Raw genomic sequence first — 16,574 nt, 5'->3', positions numbered from 1 at the left:
TCATTAAGTGTAGAGATACTTTACCCAGGAAACTGGATGCCTCTTGAGATTCCTTCTAACAAAAATGTGGCAGCATGTCAGACCACTGATTCAGCATGTTTCCTGAGCAGCTTCTGATAAACTTCTATAGATCACCCACAGCAATTGCAAAATGCCCTCTCCCAATGGCACCCCTAAGGGACATTGACAAAAGTACCACCACTACCCTTCCCAGAGGCTGATCCCTTTTCTAGTACAACTACTCCTGCACAAGTGTGTACAAATTGTATCTCTTCTGAATCTGCAGAGGTGAATCTGGATCCATATTTTCCTTCAGCTCGTGAAAGGGAAATCTGTTTGAATTTCCTGAAATTAGTATCTTTCTAATATCAGTTTGATGACATTGATATTTCACAAAAGCAAGCACACATGCCTTACTAAAAGTTCAAATTTTAAACCTACTGCCCTCTGCAAAGAGACTAGGCATTAACATATACCTCCAAGGTCTAAACTATTTCATCATATTGTCTAAATGTCAACTTTATTTTAAATCTCAGCATCACAGACCCTCTTCACCCCACAGTACTTATTGAAAGGAGAAACAAGCCTACCATGAGTTCAGTATTGATGCTAAAATTCTGTTACCTTTTGAACATCTAAAAATTACCCATAAATACAGTAAAAATCAATAGTGTGTAAGTAGATGCAACAAGCATGAACTCCCTGTAGCACAAACAACTCTTTCAGACTATACACAACAGAACAGAGAATGCTAATAACAAAAGGAAGCAAGCTATTCCACCAATATGCCACAGCTATTTCTTTTTTAAACTTTGTCTACTGTTTTGTTGGAGATACTAGACAGACATATAACTTTTTAAAATCTCTTTGATAATATCTTTTGAAATTCTAGTGGTTTTTTAAAAAAATTCTGAAACAGCTTATCAGCCTATAGAATAATGCAGACTCACCTGCTCTGCTGCCTCTCTTTTGGCATTATAAGTATCCAGATGTTCTTGGAGCTCTAGAACACCGAACTTCAACATTTCTAATAAGCCACAGGACATCAGCTGGAATATAAACATTTTTTTTCTATAAATAAATTAAACACTCTTAAATTGTTAGATCACATATAGGATACTACATAAAACTAGCTGTTGTGCACATCACATGTAAAAACTCCATTTTTAGGCTTAAACAAACATTTGCTGCCATACCACCCAAACTGAGAGCCAGTCAGATCTTGTAAGGTAAGCAGGGTTGTGCCTAGTCAGTACTTGGATGAGAGACCTCAAAGGAATATCAAAGTGCTGCAGGAAGTGGTGCTTCTGATTCAGCTCGTGGTATTTTTTCCCCTAAGAACCAAATCATCGGTTTTTGTAGCCAACTGGTTTATTTATCATTCATTTATTGTGTGATGTTTTGATTAACATGTCATGTCCTATATAATCATTACATGCTAAATAGATTTAAATTATAGGATTATAAAAGTATAAGATTGATTAATAGTTAGAAGGGATAAGTATGTATTAGGTATTTAAGTAAGTAGGGCTGAAATGCAAAGCCTACAGGCTGAGGCCTGTAAAATGTCAGCTTAGCCATACTAAGTCATAGGCTTAAGAAAGCTTGATATAAGTGACAAAAGAATAACCCAATGCAACAAAATTACAGGAAAAAGTGTTGTGAAAAATTAACCCTAAGAGTAATTTTGACTTTAAGATACTCGATAGTCACAGTGTTCTGACACGTGTCCTAACTGCAAAGTACCGGTTGTGTGTAAATGCTATGACAATAAAAGGAACTATAAACAACCTATGAAAAACTGGATATCCCAATATTCTTGGGGGACACAATACAAATAAGGACACCTTCATACACATGCACAGAGCGTAGATGAAGTCAGAATCACAAGATAAAAGAGAGCTCTTGTATTGGGTAAAATGAGTTCCTTACAGGAAAACTCTAGCAGGCACCATTTATCTACTGATGATCAATTGGCAAGGCATCCATCAAACCTTAAGAATGTCATTAAGGATGTGAGTATGACTATATTTGTAACTTGTGCATAGGTCTTTATAGAATTTCTATATGCATGGGTAATAACTTTAATTGTAACTTTAATAAAACTTGAAAACTGACTAGACCTTGTACTTGTGAATGTATGTGTGATCACTATCTTTGGTCTATATAAACACTATATATATCTTTGGTCTATATAAACAATGTATTTTGTGTTCCTAGAGGCTCTAAATCTGAAGCATGGAGCAGAAGTGACTTTCACTCTGTTTAGCTTGAAACTATAGCCACCATAACCAAACCGACGGTGGTGTAATACAACATTACTAAATTCACTTTAAATAAAATAAAAGGCTACAGTTTTCAATCTCACCTACAGGAAGGGACAATGTGTTGTGCTGTCCCAGAGCAGCTTTGGTGGGAGATTGCGACACAGGGAGTCACAATGTCCCTCCCGGTCTCCACGCTACTCAAGGAAAGGAGTAAATTGTGCTGGTCTACAGCTGTTGCAGCATATGCTACCTGGAGCCCTGAGCTAACTATGCTGCACGTTGGCATGGGGGGATGAAATAGTGATCTGTCAACTCTCCACCCTTTCCTGCCCACCTGTGCAAGGGGCAAGTAGTGGGTCTGTTGAGTCTGCTTCCATCCTGCATGCAGCACAACAGTGCAAAGGAGTAAGTGGGCTCCTTGTGCCCCTTGTACTTCCTTGTGCCAGTGTGCAGAATAGGCCACAATCTAGCCCTAAGTTAATACTGAACCAATTCCCAGGATGGCATCAGAGGCTCTGTTCTGCTGGAAATACGATTTGGATTTCCGTGTGTAGACAAGCCCTGTGGCACACTCAAAATCAGTAAGGATGGCAGGATCTGACCATTTATAAATAAAAGGATATTGAATGGCCCTCCTACCCCTCCTGGATGCACCATTTAGTTTGATTAATAGATGAAACCTTGCAATTTATGAAAGGTAAAGAACAGTGAGTGAAATTAATTGATGCCTATTATCTGCAAGTCAATCCATTGTTTGTGCTTACCATATAGAAGTTATTTGGGAGAAATAATATTTCACAATTTTAGTACAATTAGAAAGGGCTACATTTCACAACTGTGAACGCACAGCTAGAAACTACTGTTTCAATACTCTTCTGTTTCATTTATACAAATGAATCCTTTTATCTTTACATATAAATACTATCTATGCTGCTGTGATTAGTGACAAGAGGAGAGATTTTCAAAGGCACTACTGTCTATAGTCAACTATAGTTGGCTGTCTACATGTACTTTTGGAAAAATTCCCTCAATATTATGTTGTAAGGGTTGAAACATAAAACATTATATTCTGTAATCTAGCACTGTATTGCTGACATGAGATTTTACCGTTTCAGCATCAATAAAGACTGTTGGGCATTCCGAACACATCATCATCACCTCCAGCGAACTTTTAAATTTTGTTCCAATGCGCTGTAGACGCTCACCAAGAAAACTGACTGAATCATTTGTTATAGCCCCAAACTTTCTTTGAATGGTCTAGAACAACAAAAAATAAAAATAAATATTTACTTTGCATTACTTCCTTTGTTCTTTTCTTTTTCCAGATTAAGGAAATCTTTTTTCTATTATGACAAAGAATTTCTATGTAAACTATTGTTATTATGACAACACACATTTTTGTCATTATCAAATTACACACACACACACACACACACACACACACATAAAATACAGACTGTTTGTGGGATAGAAGCAATAAAATATGATAAGAAGGGCAATAGCTCTCAAAACTATGGTACTGTATATTGCCTTGAGTCAGGGATGAAGGCATTATTTAAGAGTAAAGTCACAACTTAGATTGTAACCTTTTTTGGGGTAGGGACTGTCTTTTTGTACAGTGCCTACTGCAATAGAGTCCCGGTCCATGACTGGGGCTCCTAGGTGCTACGATAATACAAATAAATGATAAGTGATTTGTGCAGGTCATCCTCAACAAGTGCCAATTCAAAGTTTATGCCAGCAAACACCATCATATATTTGATGCTACAGATGTAGAAAAAATTATTTTAGAAAACTTTTTTAATTATGTTTATTCAATTTTTTAAAAATTAGATACCTTTCTAAGACTGGTTCTGACACAGCATGGCAATTCCTATATTCTGATACATTGTTTTTATAAAACCTGAGAAGTTACATACAAAAGAACTACATTCAAATAATATTAGTAAAGGTACAAAGTCAAACACTCAGTAGCTAGCAAATGCCAGGGTTAAGGTTGCCTGTGCAATCTTAATTCTGTCTTGCACTTATGTGTTATGATCATGGTCCCCTATACTCTGAACCACAATGGACAAATTCCATGGCAGGTACTCCTTAGTTCGGTAGCAGGAAACTCAATTCTGCAGCAATGCTAATTAGCTTAATTTGTTGATTTTTCATAATATACTGCTGAATTCTCTGTATTTTATGGAGCCTCTTGGTAACGGGGAATAGTTACTCCCAATGTGGCTGGATACTCAGGGACACCGTGAAAAGAGCACTCAGCTTTTCTCTGTCACTGCAGTTCCAAGTGTGGGATTGGGGCTATGGTACAGGAATGGGGTGTGATGACACAGGCTCCTTGCCTTCTTGTGGCATGCCTATGACCCCCAATTGCCTTAATCCAGTCTTACACATGTCACCCTGGGTGAAACAGATCTCTGCCCATCACCTGCAGCCTTGGGCTGCTACATTCCCCCCAAGGGCACACACCTTCATAGCTCGTCAAGGGTAATCCTGAGCCAGGAAAGCTATTGCCCTGTTTCTGGCTCCCCCCTTTTATGAGCAGCAGAGAAAAAGAAAGTGCTGCTTATGTAATGCACCCCCCCTTGTGGTGAAAGCATCAGAGAGGAAGCTGAAGCCAGACCATGGTGGAGCACGGAAGACTAAAACAGCAGATACCTGGCTGAAGAAAAATGGCTGATTCTGCAGCGAAAACACGAAATTCCATAGCACAAATAATAATGATAAATAATGATAAAACAACAAATTCAGCAGAGAATCAGAATATATGGGGTGTTGATTGTGATACAGTCTTTAATTACAAAAATCACATACTTTTTTCCACTGGACCCCCACCTCATTCAGTGCACAAGATGGATGGTGGTCAGGGAATGAATGAGGATTATGTGATGAATGAGCTTCTTGTCTAAGCCTTCTTCATGTGTTGCAGAATTTGGAAGGTGTATTGTGAATGAGGTAGAGGATTGCATCAAGAGAAATGATGGTTTCCTGGTCAAGGCAGTTAAATGCCACCCAGCAGGACTGTGCTGTATCATTACCTTTGTCACAGGCTTCCTGTATGATGCTGAACAAGTCACTTAAATTAACATTTTCACAAGGGGCAACTAATTGTTTGGTCTTCTTCTTCTGGGTGCCCAACTTCAGACAGCTGTGGTCTGATTTTCAGAAAAGCTGAGCACTTGTAACTGCAGCTGAATTAATTGGGAGATGAAGATGTGCAAACCTCTGGCAGTAAGGCAGTGTAGTCTGGAGGAATGAGCACAGGGTTGGGGACAGGAGGTCTTGAATTCGGACACTGACTCTGCTACTCACTCACTGTGGGGCCTTGAGCAAGTCACTTTTCCTTTCTGTGTCAGTTTCCCCATCTATAAAATGGGGTAATAGTATTTATCCACCTCCTCTCAGGATGTTGGGAGGATTAATTTGTTAATGCCTATTTTGCAGTGCTTAGAATATATCAAGTGCTATAAAAATTCTAAGTACTCTGAAAAATCAGGCCCTAGTTGTTCTTAGCTGGGTTCCCAATCACTGAGGCAACCTAAATTAACGGAAATTTTTGGAAATTTTGGACTTAATCTCCTAGTGTATCAATTACCTTTCTGTGACAAACCTCTTTACCTCATGGGGTGTTGTAAAGATAAACTCATTAATATTTGATAGGCTGACATACTATGGTGATGAGTGCCACAGAAAAGCAATGAATAATTCTGCAATTATCACAGGATTTGGGTGATGTTCAGTAAAAAACAAGATGTGTGGGGAGGATAAACAAATGAGGAGGCTAAAAAGAAATACTGAACAGATGCTTCATTTCCTGTGCAGTATCCATCCTGTGAATTGAATGAGGCAGGGGTCCTGTAGGAAAAATACTTCATGATCATATAATAACATTATTTTAATGTATTTGTTCTGTATGTAATTATTTACACACATACTAATGTGGTAGCATCAGACCTTGGAAAACTAATTAGAAAAAGAAACTGTTTGGAAAAAGGTCAGAAACAAATTAGTTATGAGATGCTGACCTGAAATAACCTAGAGAACACATGAAAAGTATAGACTGCACAAGTTCCATCAGTGTCTGACAGCATTTGATTGACGTGGCAGCGCCAAGCCTCCTCTTCATCATCATATACCACTGGCTGAAAAGCTGCCAGTATGGCAGAAAGAAATGGCGAAGGTGGTGGGGAAGTCTGTACTTCATCCTGTTCTTCCTCATCTTGGCTGTAAATAAAATAAATGATGTAAGCTTGTCAGTAAATACTATGGGTGAAAAAAAGAAAGTTTTAATTAATTTAACTTATTTTGAAAATTTTAATTTGAACATGCAGTACAACCAAGTCCCTAAAACTAAAAATCCAGACAGAATTTGGTTTTGCTTTTAGTAAAATGAAATCTGCAGTGAAACTATAAACAATGAAGGTTAAAACAGGAAGGCTTTTGCTGCTACAATACTTACAACAGCCCCAAATATCCAATAAGTCTGACAAAGCAAGCTGAATAAACATATCTTATGCTGTTTCTGTCTAACACTTTTATCTATAGAACATTTAAGAAAGGAACATATTTTCTTTCCAAAAATAATTTAATGAACGTTCCATTCCTTGGCTATTTGATCATCTGCAATGTAACAAAACTCAAGCTTGTCTTGGGAGCAACCCAAAAACTCTTGCTGCAGTACACCAATTTTTTAAATTATCTTAAGTAATATCTATATTAGGATGGAAATGGATTGGAACAGGTCCACTTTTATGGACAATTTAACAAGCTTTTGTTCAAAGAATGTCCTACAGATGTACTTTTCATCATGTATCAATGCTCTGGTAATACTGCTACTTATGAGACAGATTAAAGCACATTTTAAATGAAACTTGTCCATTTAACACAATAACATGTCTGCAAATTTACATTCTTCTTGATGTTAATTTTAGTATTCGGTTGTAGCAGCTAAACCATGCCTGGTGGACCAAATTCCCTCTGCTTTTTTTCTCAGTTCTTGACTAGAGAAAATCTTTGAAAAACAATATTGTTCAGACTACTCATCACAGTAATCGCTTACACTGGGAAATAAATTGGTTTTGTAATACTTGCATGTGTTCATTTCAGTAGTGCAATGTCAATAAAAGCTACAAGTAAAGCAAGCCTTTGTGAGCAGGCTGATGGCAGGCAGTTTCTCCCATAATCTATAAGTAAAGCTTGAAACATTTATTAGACACCTCCTAGTTAGAGGACTAACCCTAAAAGATTATCTTCATCACCCTTAGGTCTAAACTTTTTTTTTTTTTTTTTTAATGTAAACAAATTGCAAGAACAGATGAATTCTAATTTGTACACGGGAAATCAAACTGATGGCATCAGCATTTAATTTTTGCCAAGCATATTAGTGACCCAATATAAAATCTCCAATGCTCAGCTGATTCTGTTCCTCTTCCATTGTGATTTATTCATCTTCAAATTCTCAATCCATTCCTTCCTGCACTCCCTGAAATTGCTAAAGTTTACCTTCTGTGCTCCTGTGGTCCCCAACCTTTCCCCCTTCCCCTATGCTGATGGTGAGGGAACACACTGGCTTGCAACCAACCGAGGATTCTTGTGTGACGCTGCTCCTCTGAGCAGCTTTTTATGTGCTATGCATTGGTTCAGAAGTGCAAAGCAGATGGAGCTGAGCCAAGGACTGACCCAATAGTTCCATTCCCTGGAGAAAAGCAACTCATAGACTCCTAGACTTTAAGGTCAGAAGGGACCATTATGATCATCTAGTCTGACCTCCTGCACAATGAAGACCACAAAACCTTACCCACCCACTCCTGTAATAGACTCCTAACCTATAACTAAGTTACTGAAGTCGTCAAATCATGGCTTAAATACTTAAAAGTACAGAGAATCCACCAGCAAGTGACCCGTGTCCATGCTGCAGAGGAAGACAACTCCCCTCCTCCCCCCCCCCCCCAGGGGCCTCTGCCAATCTGCTTTGGGGGAAAATTCCTTCCCAACCCCAAATATGGTGATCAGTTAAACCCTGAGCATGTGGGCAAGACTTACGAGCCAGACACCCAAGAAAGAATTCTCTGTAATAACTCAGAACCCACCCCATCAAACATCCCATCACAGGCCATTGGCATATATACCACCAGTAGTCAAAGGTCAGTCAATTGCCAAACTAGGCCGTCCCATCATACCATCCCCTCCATAAATTTATCAAGCTCAGTTTTGAAGCCAGCTAGGTTTTTTGCCCCCACTGCTCCCCTTGGAAGGTTATTCCAGAACTTCTCTCCTCTGATGGTTAGAAACCTGCATCTAATTTCGAGTCTAAACTTCCTAATGGGCAGTTTATATCCATTCATTCTTGTGTCTACATTGGTGCTGAACTTAAATCATTCCTCTCCCTAGCTCTACTGGAAACACCTCGCCTGATGCATGCTAGGGCCACAACCTTAGCTTTTTTCACAGCCACATTACATTGATGACTCATAGTCATCCTGTGATCAACCAATACGCCCAGGTCCTTCTCCTCCTCTGTCACTTCCAACTGATGTGTCCTCAGCTTATACCAAAAATTCTTGTTATTACTTACTAAATGCATGACCTTGCACTTTCCACTATTAAAGTTCACCTATTTCTATTACTTCGGTTTACAAGATCATCCAGATCCTCTTGTCTGATATCCCAGTCTCTCTCTGTATTGGCAATACCACCCAACTTTGCATCATCCACAAACTTTATTACCACACTCCCACTTTTTGTGCCAAAGTCATTAATAAAAAGGTTAAATAAGATTGGTCCCAAGATTGATCCCTGAGGAACTCCACTAGTAACTTCTCTCTAGCCTGACAGTTCAGCTTTCGGTATGACCCTTTACAGTCTCCCCTTTAACCCATTGTAGTCTCCCCTTATCTACCTTTCAGTTTTCATATTAATCCTAATTTTTTCCAATTTAACTAATAATTCCCCATGTGGAACCATATCAAATGCCTTACTGAAATCTAGATAAATTAGATCCACTGCATTCCCTTTGTCTAAAAAGTCTTATCTTCTCAAAAAAGAATATCAGGTTGGTCTGGCACAATCTACCTTTTGTAAAGCCATGTTGTATTTTGTCCCAATTACCGTTAACCTCGATGTCCTTAACTACTTTCTCTTTCAAAAATTTTTCCAACACCTTGCATACTCCTGAGGTCAAGCTAAAATGCCCAGATTACCCAGATCATTTTTTTCCCTTTCTTAAAAATAGGAACTATGTTAGCAATTCTCTAGTCATACAGTACAACCCTGAGTTTACAGATACCTTAAAAATCCTTGCTAATGGGCTTGCAATTTCATGTGCCAGTTCCTTTAATATTCTTGGATGGAGATTATTTGCCCCCTCCCAAAATTTAATCCCATTAAATTGTTCAAGTTTGGCTTCTCTCTCAGATGTGGTAATTTCTATCTCCATATCCTCATTCCCATTAGCCACCCTGCCACTATCCCTAAGATCTTCCTTAGCCTCATTTAAAAACTGAGACAAAGTATTTGTTTAGATATTGGGGCATGCCTAGATTATCCTTAACTTCTACCCCATCCTCAGTGCTTAGCGGTCCCACTTCTTTCTTTGTTTTCTTCTTATTTATATGGCTATAGAACCTTTTACTATTGGTTTTAATTCCCTTTGTAAGGTCCAACTCTACTTCGCTTTTGGCATTTCTCACTTTGTCCCTACAGGTAGCCTTCCTTGCTGATCCCTCCCATCTTCCACTCTCTCTTAATCACCTGTCTGAGATGCTTGCTCATCCAACTTGGTCTATGAATATTTCCCCTTCCTTGGGATGCAGGTTTCAGACAGTTTTTGCAACTTTGACTTGATGTAATTCCAAGCCTCCTCCATCTTTAGATCCATGAATTCTTCAGTCCAGTCCTAACTAATTTCCTTAATTATTTTACCTCAGTAATAGTAAGGGTGGTTCTTCACGATGTTTTGCACTTACAGGTATTTATGTATTCCAGCACAGGAGTTTGGAATGTTTTCACTAGTAGTGTCCAGCAGGGGTCACACATGTGGCCTATATGTCCTCATGTCCCCTGCTGCCAAGGGCTTATGGGTATAGCAACCCATACTGCAATTTAATTCTTTTGATGCTCAAGATCAACACTCCAAACTGCAGAGACAGAGGGTGGTTGTGGGATCCACATGTGCAGAACATCTCAAAGGACCATAGTTACTGTAAGTTAAGTGTTAAATAATTGTTCCTTCTTCTCTGAGTTAGTGCACTTGTGGATCCCACTTATCGTGATAAGTCAGAAGTTATCATTAAAGGAAGTTAAATGAGTTATCTGAAAAGAAATCTCAAAACTGCCCTTCCAAAATGGACATCAGATCTTGAAGCAGTTATTAATGAATAATGTTTCATAAATATATAGCTACAGGCCAGGTAGCTGCTCTGCAGATTTTGGACACAGTTATTTGACTTAGGCATTCTGTCCATGTGACTTGTGCTCTGGTGGAGTGAGTCCATATGTTTGAAGGAAGATTCTTCTTATTAATGTTGTAAGCAGTCCTAATACAATCAGATACCCATTTTGAGAGTCTTTGTCACAAAATTACCATAAACAATGACAAAGTTTGGAGTGCTACAAACAGATTTTAGTTCTATCCAAGTATATAACAATCTTATGACATCTACAGTATGTAATTTAGGTTCAGCTAGTGTGAATGAGGTTTCAGAAAAAAGATTGATAAGTGAAGAAATTGATTGATATGAAAGTCTGACCATACTTTTGGAATAAAAGATGGATGTGGTCTCATAGTTACCCTCTCCATATGAAAAACTGTGTAGGGAGAATTTATCATTAAAGTTAGTAATTCATTTATTCCATGAGAGAATGTAACTGCCACCAAAAATGGCACCATCATTGACAATAGATGAATTAGATAATTTGATAGAAGGTCCATAAGTGAAGAAAGCACTAGATATCAATCCCATGATCTTTCTCACAAGAGGAAAACATGAAAACCTCTCATAAATCTATTAACTGATTCATGAGAGAAAACAACCTCCTTCTACTGGAGAATGGAATGTGGAAATGTGACAGGATGCTGGCTGAAAACTTAAGGCTAAGCCAGCCCACTGCCACTGGAGCCCTAATTAACAGGGGATTGAAGCCAGCTGAGTGAACCTGCGGGGAATGGGCCAATTGGAAGCAGCTGCTAGGCTGGTAAGGCAGGCCCTACAAAGGCTCACAGAAGGGGGGAGGGTGACTGACCAGTCTGAGAGGGAGAAGCCACACTTAGAGGTGAGCTGCTCTGAGCTAGTGGCTGGAGCTGTGTGGCCCCTGAGCCTGGACTATGTATGTAAATAGATGGTGGTGGGTCACAGCCTGTGCATAAAGAGCACTGGTGGGAGCACTAAGCTACATATGTGTGTGGTTTGTGAGGGAAGAAGCCTGGAACAGCATAGGGGTGAGCACAAACCTGCTACAGGAAATCACTGCCAAATGGACTTTAACTGAAGCAATAAACACTCTTGGGTGCTTTAAAACAAGTAATCTAAAATAACTGGAATAGAACACTGATACGGAATGTAATCCTTAGATATTGCCCATAATGAAAATCATTTCCATTTTGCAGTATACGTTATCCTAGTAGATAATTTCCTGCCCTGAAAAACATTCTGTACCCATGAAGAACTCTGTTTATTAAGGACATCCAGATACCATCCAAGCCATGAGATGTAATGAAGCTGGATTTTGGTTGAGGGACTAGACTGTGATTCTGTGATATCATGTCCTCCTGAATTGGGAGTATGATAAATTGGTGATTTGACAACAGCAGTATGTTGAAGAATCAAAACTGAGGAGGCCAAGCAACAGCCACCAATATAATGAGTGCTTTCTTGCTTTACTATCTGTAACACCCTTGGAATTAGTGGAAATTGAGGGAAAGTATATACTGAACGGTGTGACCAACAAATCAAGAAGGTTTTTGGTAGAGATTCTTTCCTGCTTGAGAATAAAATAATGGTCATTTCCTCTTTTGATCTGAAGCGAATAAATCTATTTGGGAAAACCCCCGCTTTTGGAAAAGTCAGTCTAGTAAATAATTTAATTCCCATTCATAGGATGAAGTCACTTTTCTGCTTAGTGAGCCTGCCAGCCCATTTACTCTTTCCCAGGAGATGAAGAGCTATCAGAATGAGGCAATTCTGAATACACTATTCCCAAAGTCTTATGGCTTCTTGACAACAAAGAAGGTCTGACTTCACATTTCCATGCCCGTTTACATAATAGATTGCTGTGAAATTGTCCATGAGAATTTGGAATAAAGAGCCCTCCATCATAGGTAAAAACACTTTGCAAGTTAGTTTCACTGCTCTCAATTCTAGGATGTTTATGTGCATTGTGGATTTTAAATGAGACCAAAAGCCAAGAGTCAAATGTGATCTATATGTGCTCCCCAACCCATCTTGGATACATCTGTTGCCAGAGCTTTGCATGCAACTGAAGAAAAAAACTGAACTTCTGCACATACGTTTCTTTTATCCTCCACCGTTCCACAGAGAATAGAATCTGGGCCAGAATCACCACCTATAATGACATGAAGCTTGCGGTTGTAAACCGACTTAGATCCAAGTCTGAAATGGTTTCAGTTGTAATCTGGCAAATGGAGTTCCAAATGTACATGAAACTCTATGGCTTAGAAGAGTCAAACACATCCTAACTGTTTGAGGGTAAAAACAAAATTGGGGGATCAGATTCTTTATTATCTGAAATGTGTCTGGTGGAAAGAATGCTCTTGTTGCTACCAAATATAGGAGAGCGCCAATGAACTCTATAGACTGGGATGGAATCAGACTTGAGTTTTTAAAATTGATCCTCAAGCCCAGTGATGAAAACAAATGAATCGCTCTTCTTGTCACTGCTGTCACCTGCACTTGTGATTTCCCCCAAACAAGCCAATTATCCAGATGGGATAAACATGCAAACCTTGTCTGCATGGATGAGCTTCTACTACTGATAGAACTTTGTGAACACTGGGGCTGATAAAATTCCAAAAGGAAGGACTTTGAATTGGTAAGGACTCCCCAGAGCTATAAAGCATAGGTACTGTGTGTGTGTGTGTGTGTGTGTGTGGGGGGGGGGGGGGGGGAGGAGAGAGAAAGGGGGGGTATTGATACATGAAAATAAGTGTCCTGCAAATCAAGGATAATGAACCAATCCATGGGATCTAGAAAGGAAATAACTGAAGTGAGAACTAGTATATGAAATTTGGCACACCAAATGCATTTGTTAAGATTCTTGATGCAAACATCCTTCCATTTCTGAGGCACTGGTCCTAATGCTCCTTGACAAACCATCTAATCAACTTCACGATGCATGGCACTGTTATGAGAATGGTCCCTGAAATGGAAAATGGTGTGGGTAGGAGTCAGAGATTGAAACTGGCACAGTTGTCCTTGATGACTTGAAGGACCCATCGATTTGAGGTAATTGTCATCCAAGCCTCATGAAAATAAGATAGATGGGAACCAAAAGCTGGGAAAAAAGGTATAGATCCTTGTAGATCAGTCCAAAAGCCTCAGCTGTCACATCAAATTTGATGTCTCTGTGTCTGACCCACCTGTGCAAGATATAGAAGAGGGTAGTGGAACTGACTTTTGATATCTAGATCTCTTTCTGGATTGCTCAGAAAGTCTCTGGTGATAAGATTATAAAGAAGAAGGAGTGTTCCTGTATCTAGAGTCTGAAGGTTAAGGATGAAATTGTTTCTTCCTAAACACAGGAGTATATATGACCAGTGAGTTGAGAGTGGAGCTTGAATCTTTCAGTGAAGAGACTCATCAGTCTTAGTACAAAATGGATTCTGACCATCAAGTGGTAAATCTTCAATGGTTTTGTGCACTTCTCTTGTTAACCTGATGCAGATAACCAGGATGAGTGTCTCATCATAATACATGTAGCTTTTGAATGAGCAGCAACTCATGTAGTTTGAAATGAACTTTTAGCAATTAGTTGGTTTTCTTCAGAGGTTGATTTAAACTTGTCTCTAAATTCTGAAGGTAACATGTCCCTAAAATCTGACATTGGAGATAACAATAATTAGATAGCATGGCTTGATAATTAGCTATCCTGACCTGTAAAAAGCCTGAAAAGTAGCTTTTCTTCTCCCAAAAAATCAAGTCTCTTGGGTTTTTCTCCTTAGGAGTTGATTTCCCTGACTTTTCTGATTTCTCATTAGCTATAGCTACAACCAATGAAAACGGAGCCAAATGAGTATAAAAATACTCAGAATCTTTGGACAGTACTTGATATTTACAATCAGCATGCTTTGAAGAAGCTGCAATTGAGGCGGGTAGTCAAAAGATCTTTTGCTGGATCAATATCTCCTCATTAATAAGTAGTCTCACTCTACTTTGGAATGTTGGTTGTAAAATATCAAACTGCTTATCTACTTTTTCCTGAACTGTCTCCAATGGAACCTCCAGTGTTTTTACCGTACATTTTAATAATTCTTGAAAGGTTTTAAAATAATCAACTGGTACTGGTACAACATGTGAAATGCCTTCATCAGGCAAGAAAGAACGATGTGGAGGATCAGAAGGATCTTCCTGATGAACATGTATTTCCTCACCATTAGTATCTTGTTGTTCCTCTGTCTCTTAAACTAATGAGGACAGTGATAAGAGTCACAAGAATTTGCAACAGGTGACTTACATGTAGACCACATGTAAGTATTCAGTCTCTACCCAGAGCCCACTATCATACTCATGGATTTTTCCATAAGAAAAAGAGAGAGAAACCTTTCCCCCCACCACTCACAGGACGGGTGTGATTTGAAGCTGTGAGATCTAGGCTCGGACATAACTAATCCCTGCTTCAATCTGCACTCTTTCTCTCCTGCCAATGGCAAAATGAAACACTACAACTCACTATAAACAAATTCATTATAAACTTCTACTCTACAAAGTAACAAAAACTACAGAAAGGACAATTTTGTTCTGACTCACTGCCGAAAGTGGTTTGAAGGATCTGAGAGGCACTTGGGATTGCCATTCCCTCTATGTCCTTGGGCTGGGCTGGGGCACAAGGACATACAGGATGCACGCACATTCCCTGACAGATGCTAGTAGTGAAAATGTTCCGAACTCTTGTTCTGGGGCACACAGACACCCATAAGTGGGGTTCACATTAGGAGTAACTCAAACAACAAACATTTATTTGATGTGCTTATTTTAAAAGTTTGTACTGTTAGAAGATTTCTGATAATAATCATGAGAAATTCAACCAGAAAAAGGGTTGCTTTACTTGACTAATGGGGAAGGCAGAATACACAAGTCGTACATTATTTCTGTAATTAAAATCAAGTGTATTCTTACCTAGACAACCCAGAGAAGTCAGCTTCTTCTTCCTCACATCTCTCATCTAGCTCTTTCAAAGCAAGGGTGACATCCTCTTCACATATAGATTCAGAATAGCTCTCAGGAGCTGGCGGTTCTGGCATTTCAGTTTCTTCCAACTCTAGAGATTCCTCACAGATCAGAGATTCTTGTTGTTCTTGTAATACGTATGATCCAGTGTCTTCACTAGCAATGCTAACCTGTTCATCTTTGAGAGCTGAACTGCCATCCTGAAAAGCAAGTATATTTTTCATTGCTCTTACAGAAGGAACCGATGTATATCAACCTCCATTAAGTCAGTACTTAAAAACAAGAGTATGTTTACATCACCCAATTTTATTGTAAGTATTCAGATATTTGGATTCATCATATACTGTCTAAATTATACACATTTAGTTATGCTTTGCCATAAAATCTTCCTTTTTAATGTTTTCCAACTTCTGGTTAGAATATTCCTCCTTAATTTTTCTTTTCTGAAATGCAATTTGTTACTTATAGCAAATGTAATTTTTCCATTGATGTTAACTAGTGATATTACAAGAAAGCCGTGTCATGAAAACGTGTGGAAATACTTCAAATACATTTTACTAGATGAAATTAATGAAAGCTTAACTTTTGAATGAACAGATAAAAAATTATTGGCTCATTGGTGCCTATAGCATTAAACTCTTACTTCTGAAATTACTATGAAAGAACTTTTCCCTTTCCATTCTCCCTTCTCAAACAGCTCCTCTATCATAAATAACTGGCAGAATGGAAGCACAACACAGTAATCACCCTGGGGAGCAGATTTTGCATCGTTTCTCTTAACAAACTGGAGTTATTTTTAGAACTCTGTTTTAACCCTGACTAATTAAAACTATATACTACATTACTGATTATGATGAGTAAATCATTAAATCTTAATATAGAATGTTAGCATGACCTATACTTT

The 16,574-nt window shown here is 38.7% G+C and overlaps 1 protein-coding gene across 9 annotated transcripts in view; it reads right to left on the bottom strand.

Moving 5' to 3' along the window:
• FRYL (FRY like transcription coactivator) overlaps positions 1–16,574 on the bottom strand; it is a 385,878-nt gene that overhangs the window by 14,072 nt on the left and 355,232 nt on the right. For all 9 annotated transcript variants that reach the window (XM_067531263.1, XM_067531262.1, XM_067531264.1 and 6 more), the window contains 4 exons: positions 15,620–15,870; positions 6,296–6,494; positions 3,375–3,524; positions 951–1,049 (listed from right to left, as the gene is read on the bottom strand). In XM_067531263.1, the coding sequence (XP_067387364.1) occupies positions 951–1,049; positions 3,375–3,524; positions 6,296–6,494; positions 15,620–15,870 (699 nt within the window). The remainder of the gene's footprint in view (positions 1–950; positions 1,050–3,374; positions 3,525–6,295; positions 6,495–15,619; positions 15,871–16,574) is intronic.

The sequence above is a fragment of the Emydura macquarii genome, unplaced genomic scaffold (assembly GCF_026122565.2).
Source record: "Emydura macquarii macquarii isolate MOO-44397 ecotype Brisbane River unplaced genomic scaffold, CSIRO-AGI_Emac_v2 contig_3128, whole genome shotgun sequence".
In the NCBI taxonomy this organism is placed as follows: Eukaryota; Metazoa; Chordata; order Testudines; family Chelidae; genus Emydura; species Emydura macquarii.
The sequence above is the reverse complement of the archived record's forward strand: the minus strand, read 5'-3'. Positions and strand labels throughout refer to the sequence as shown.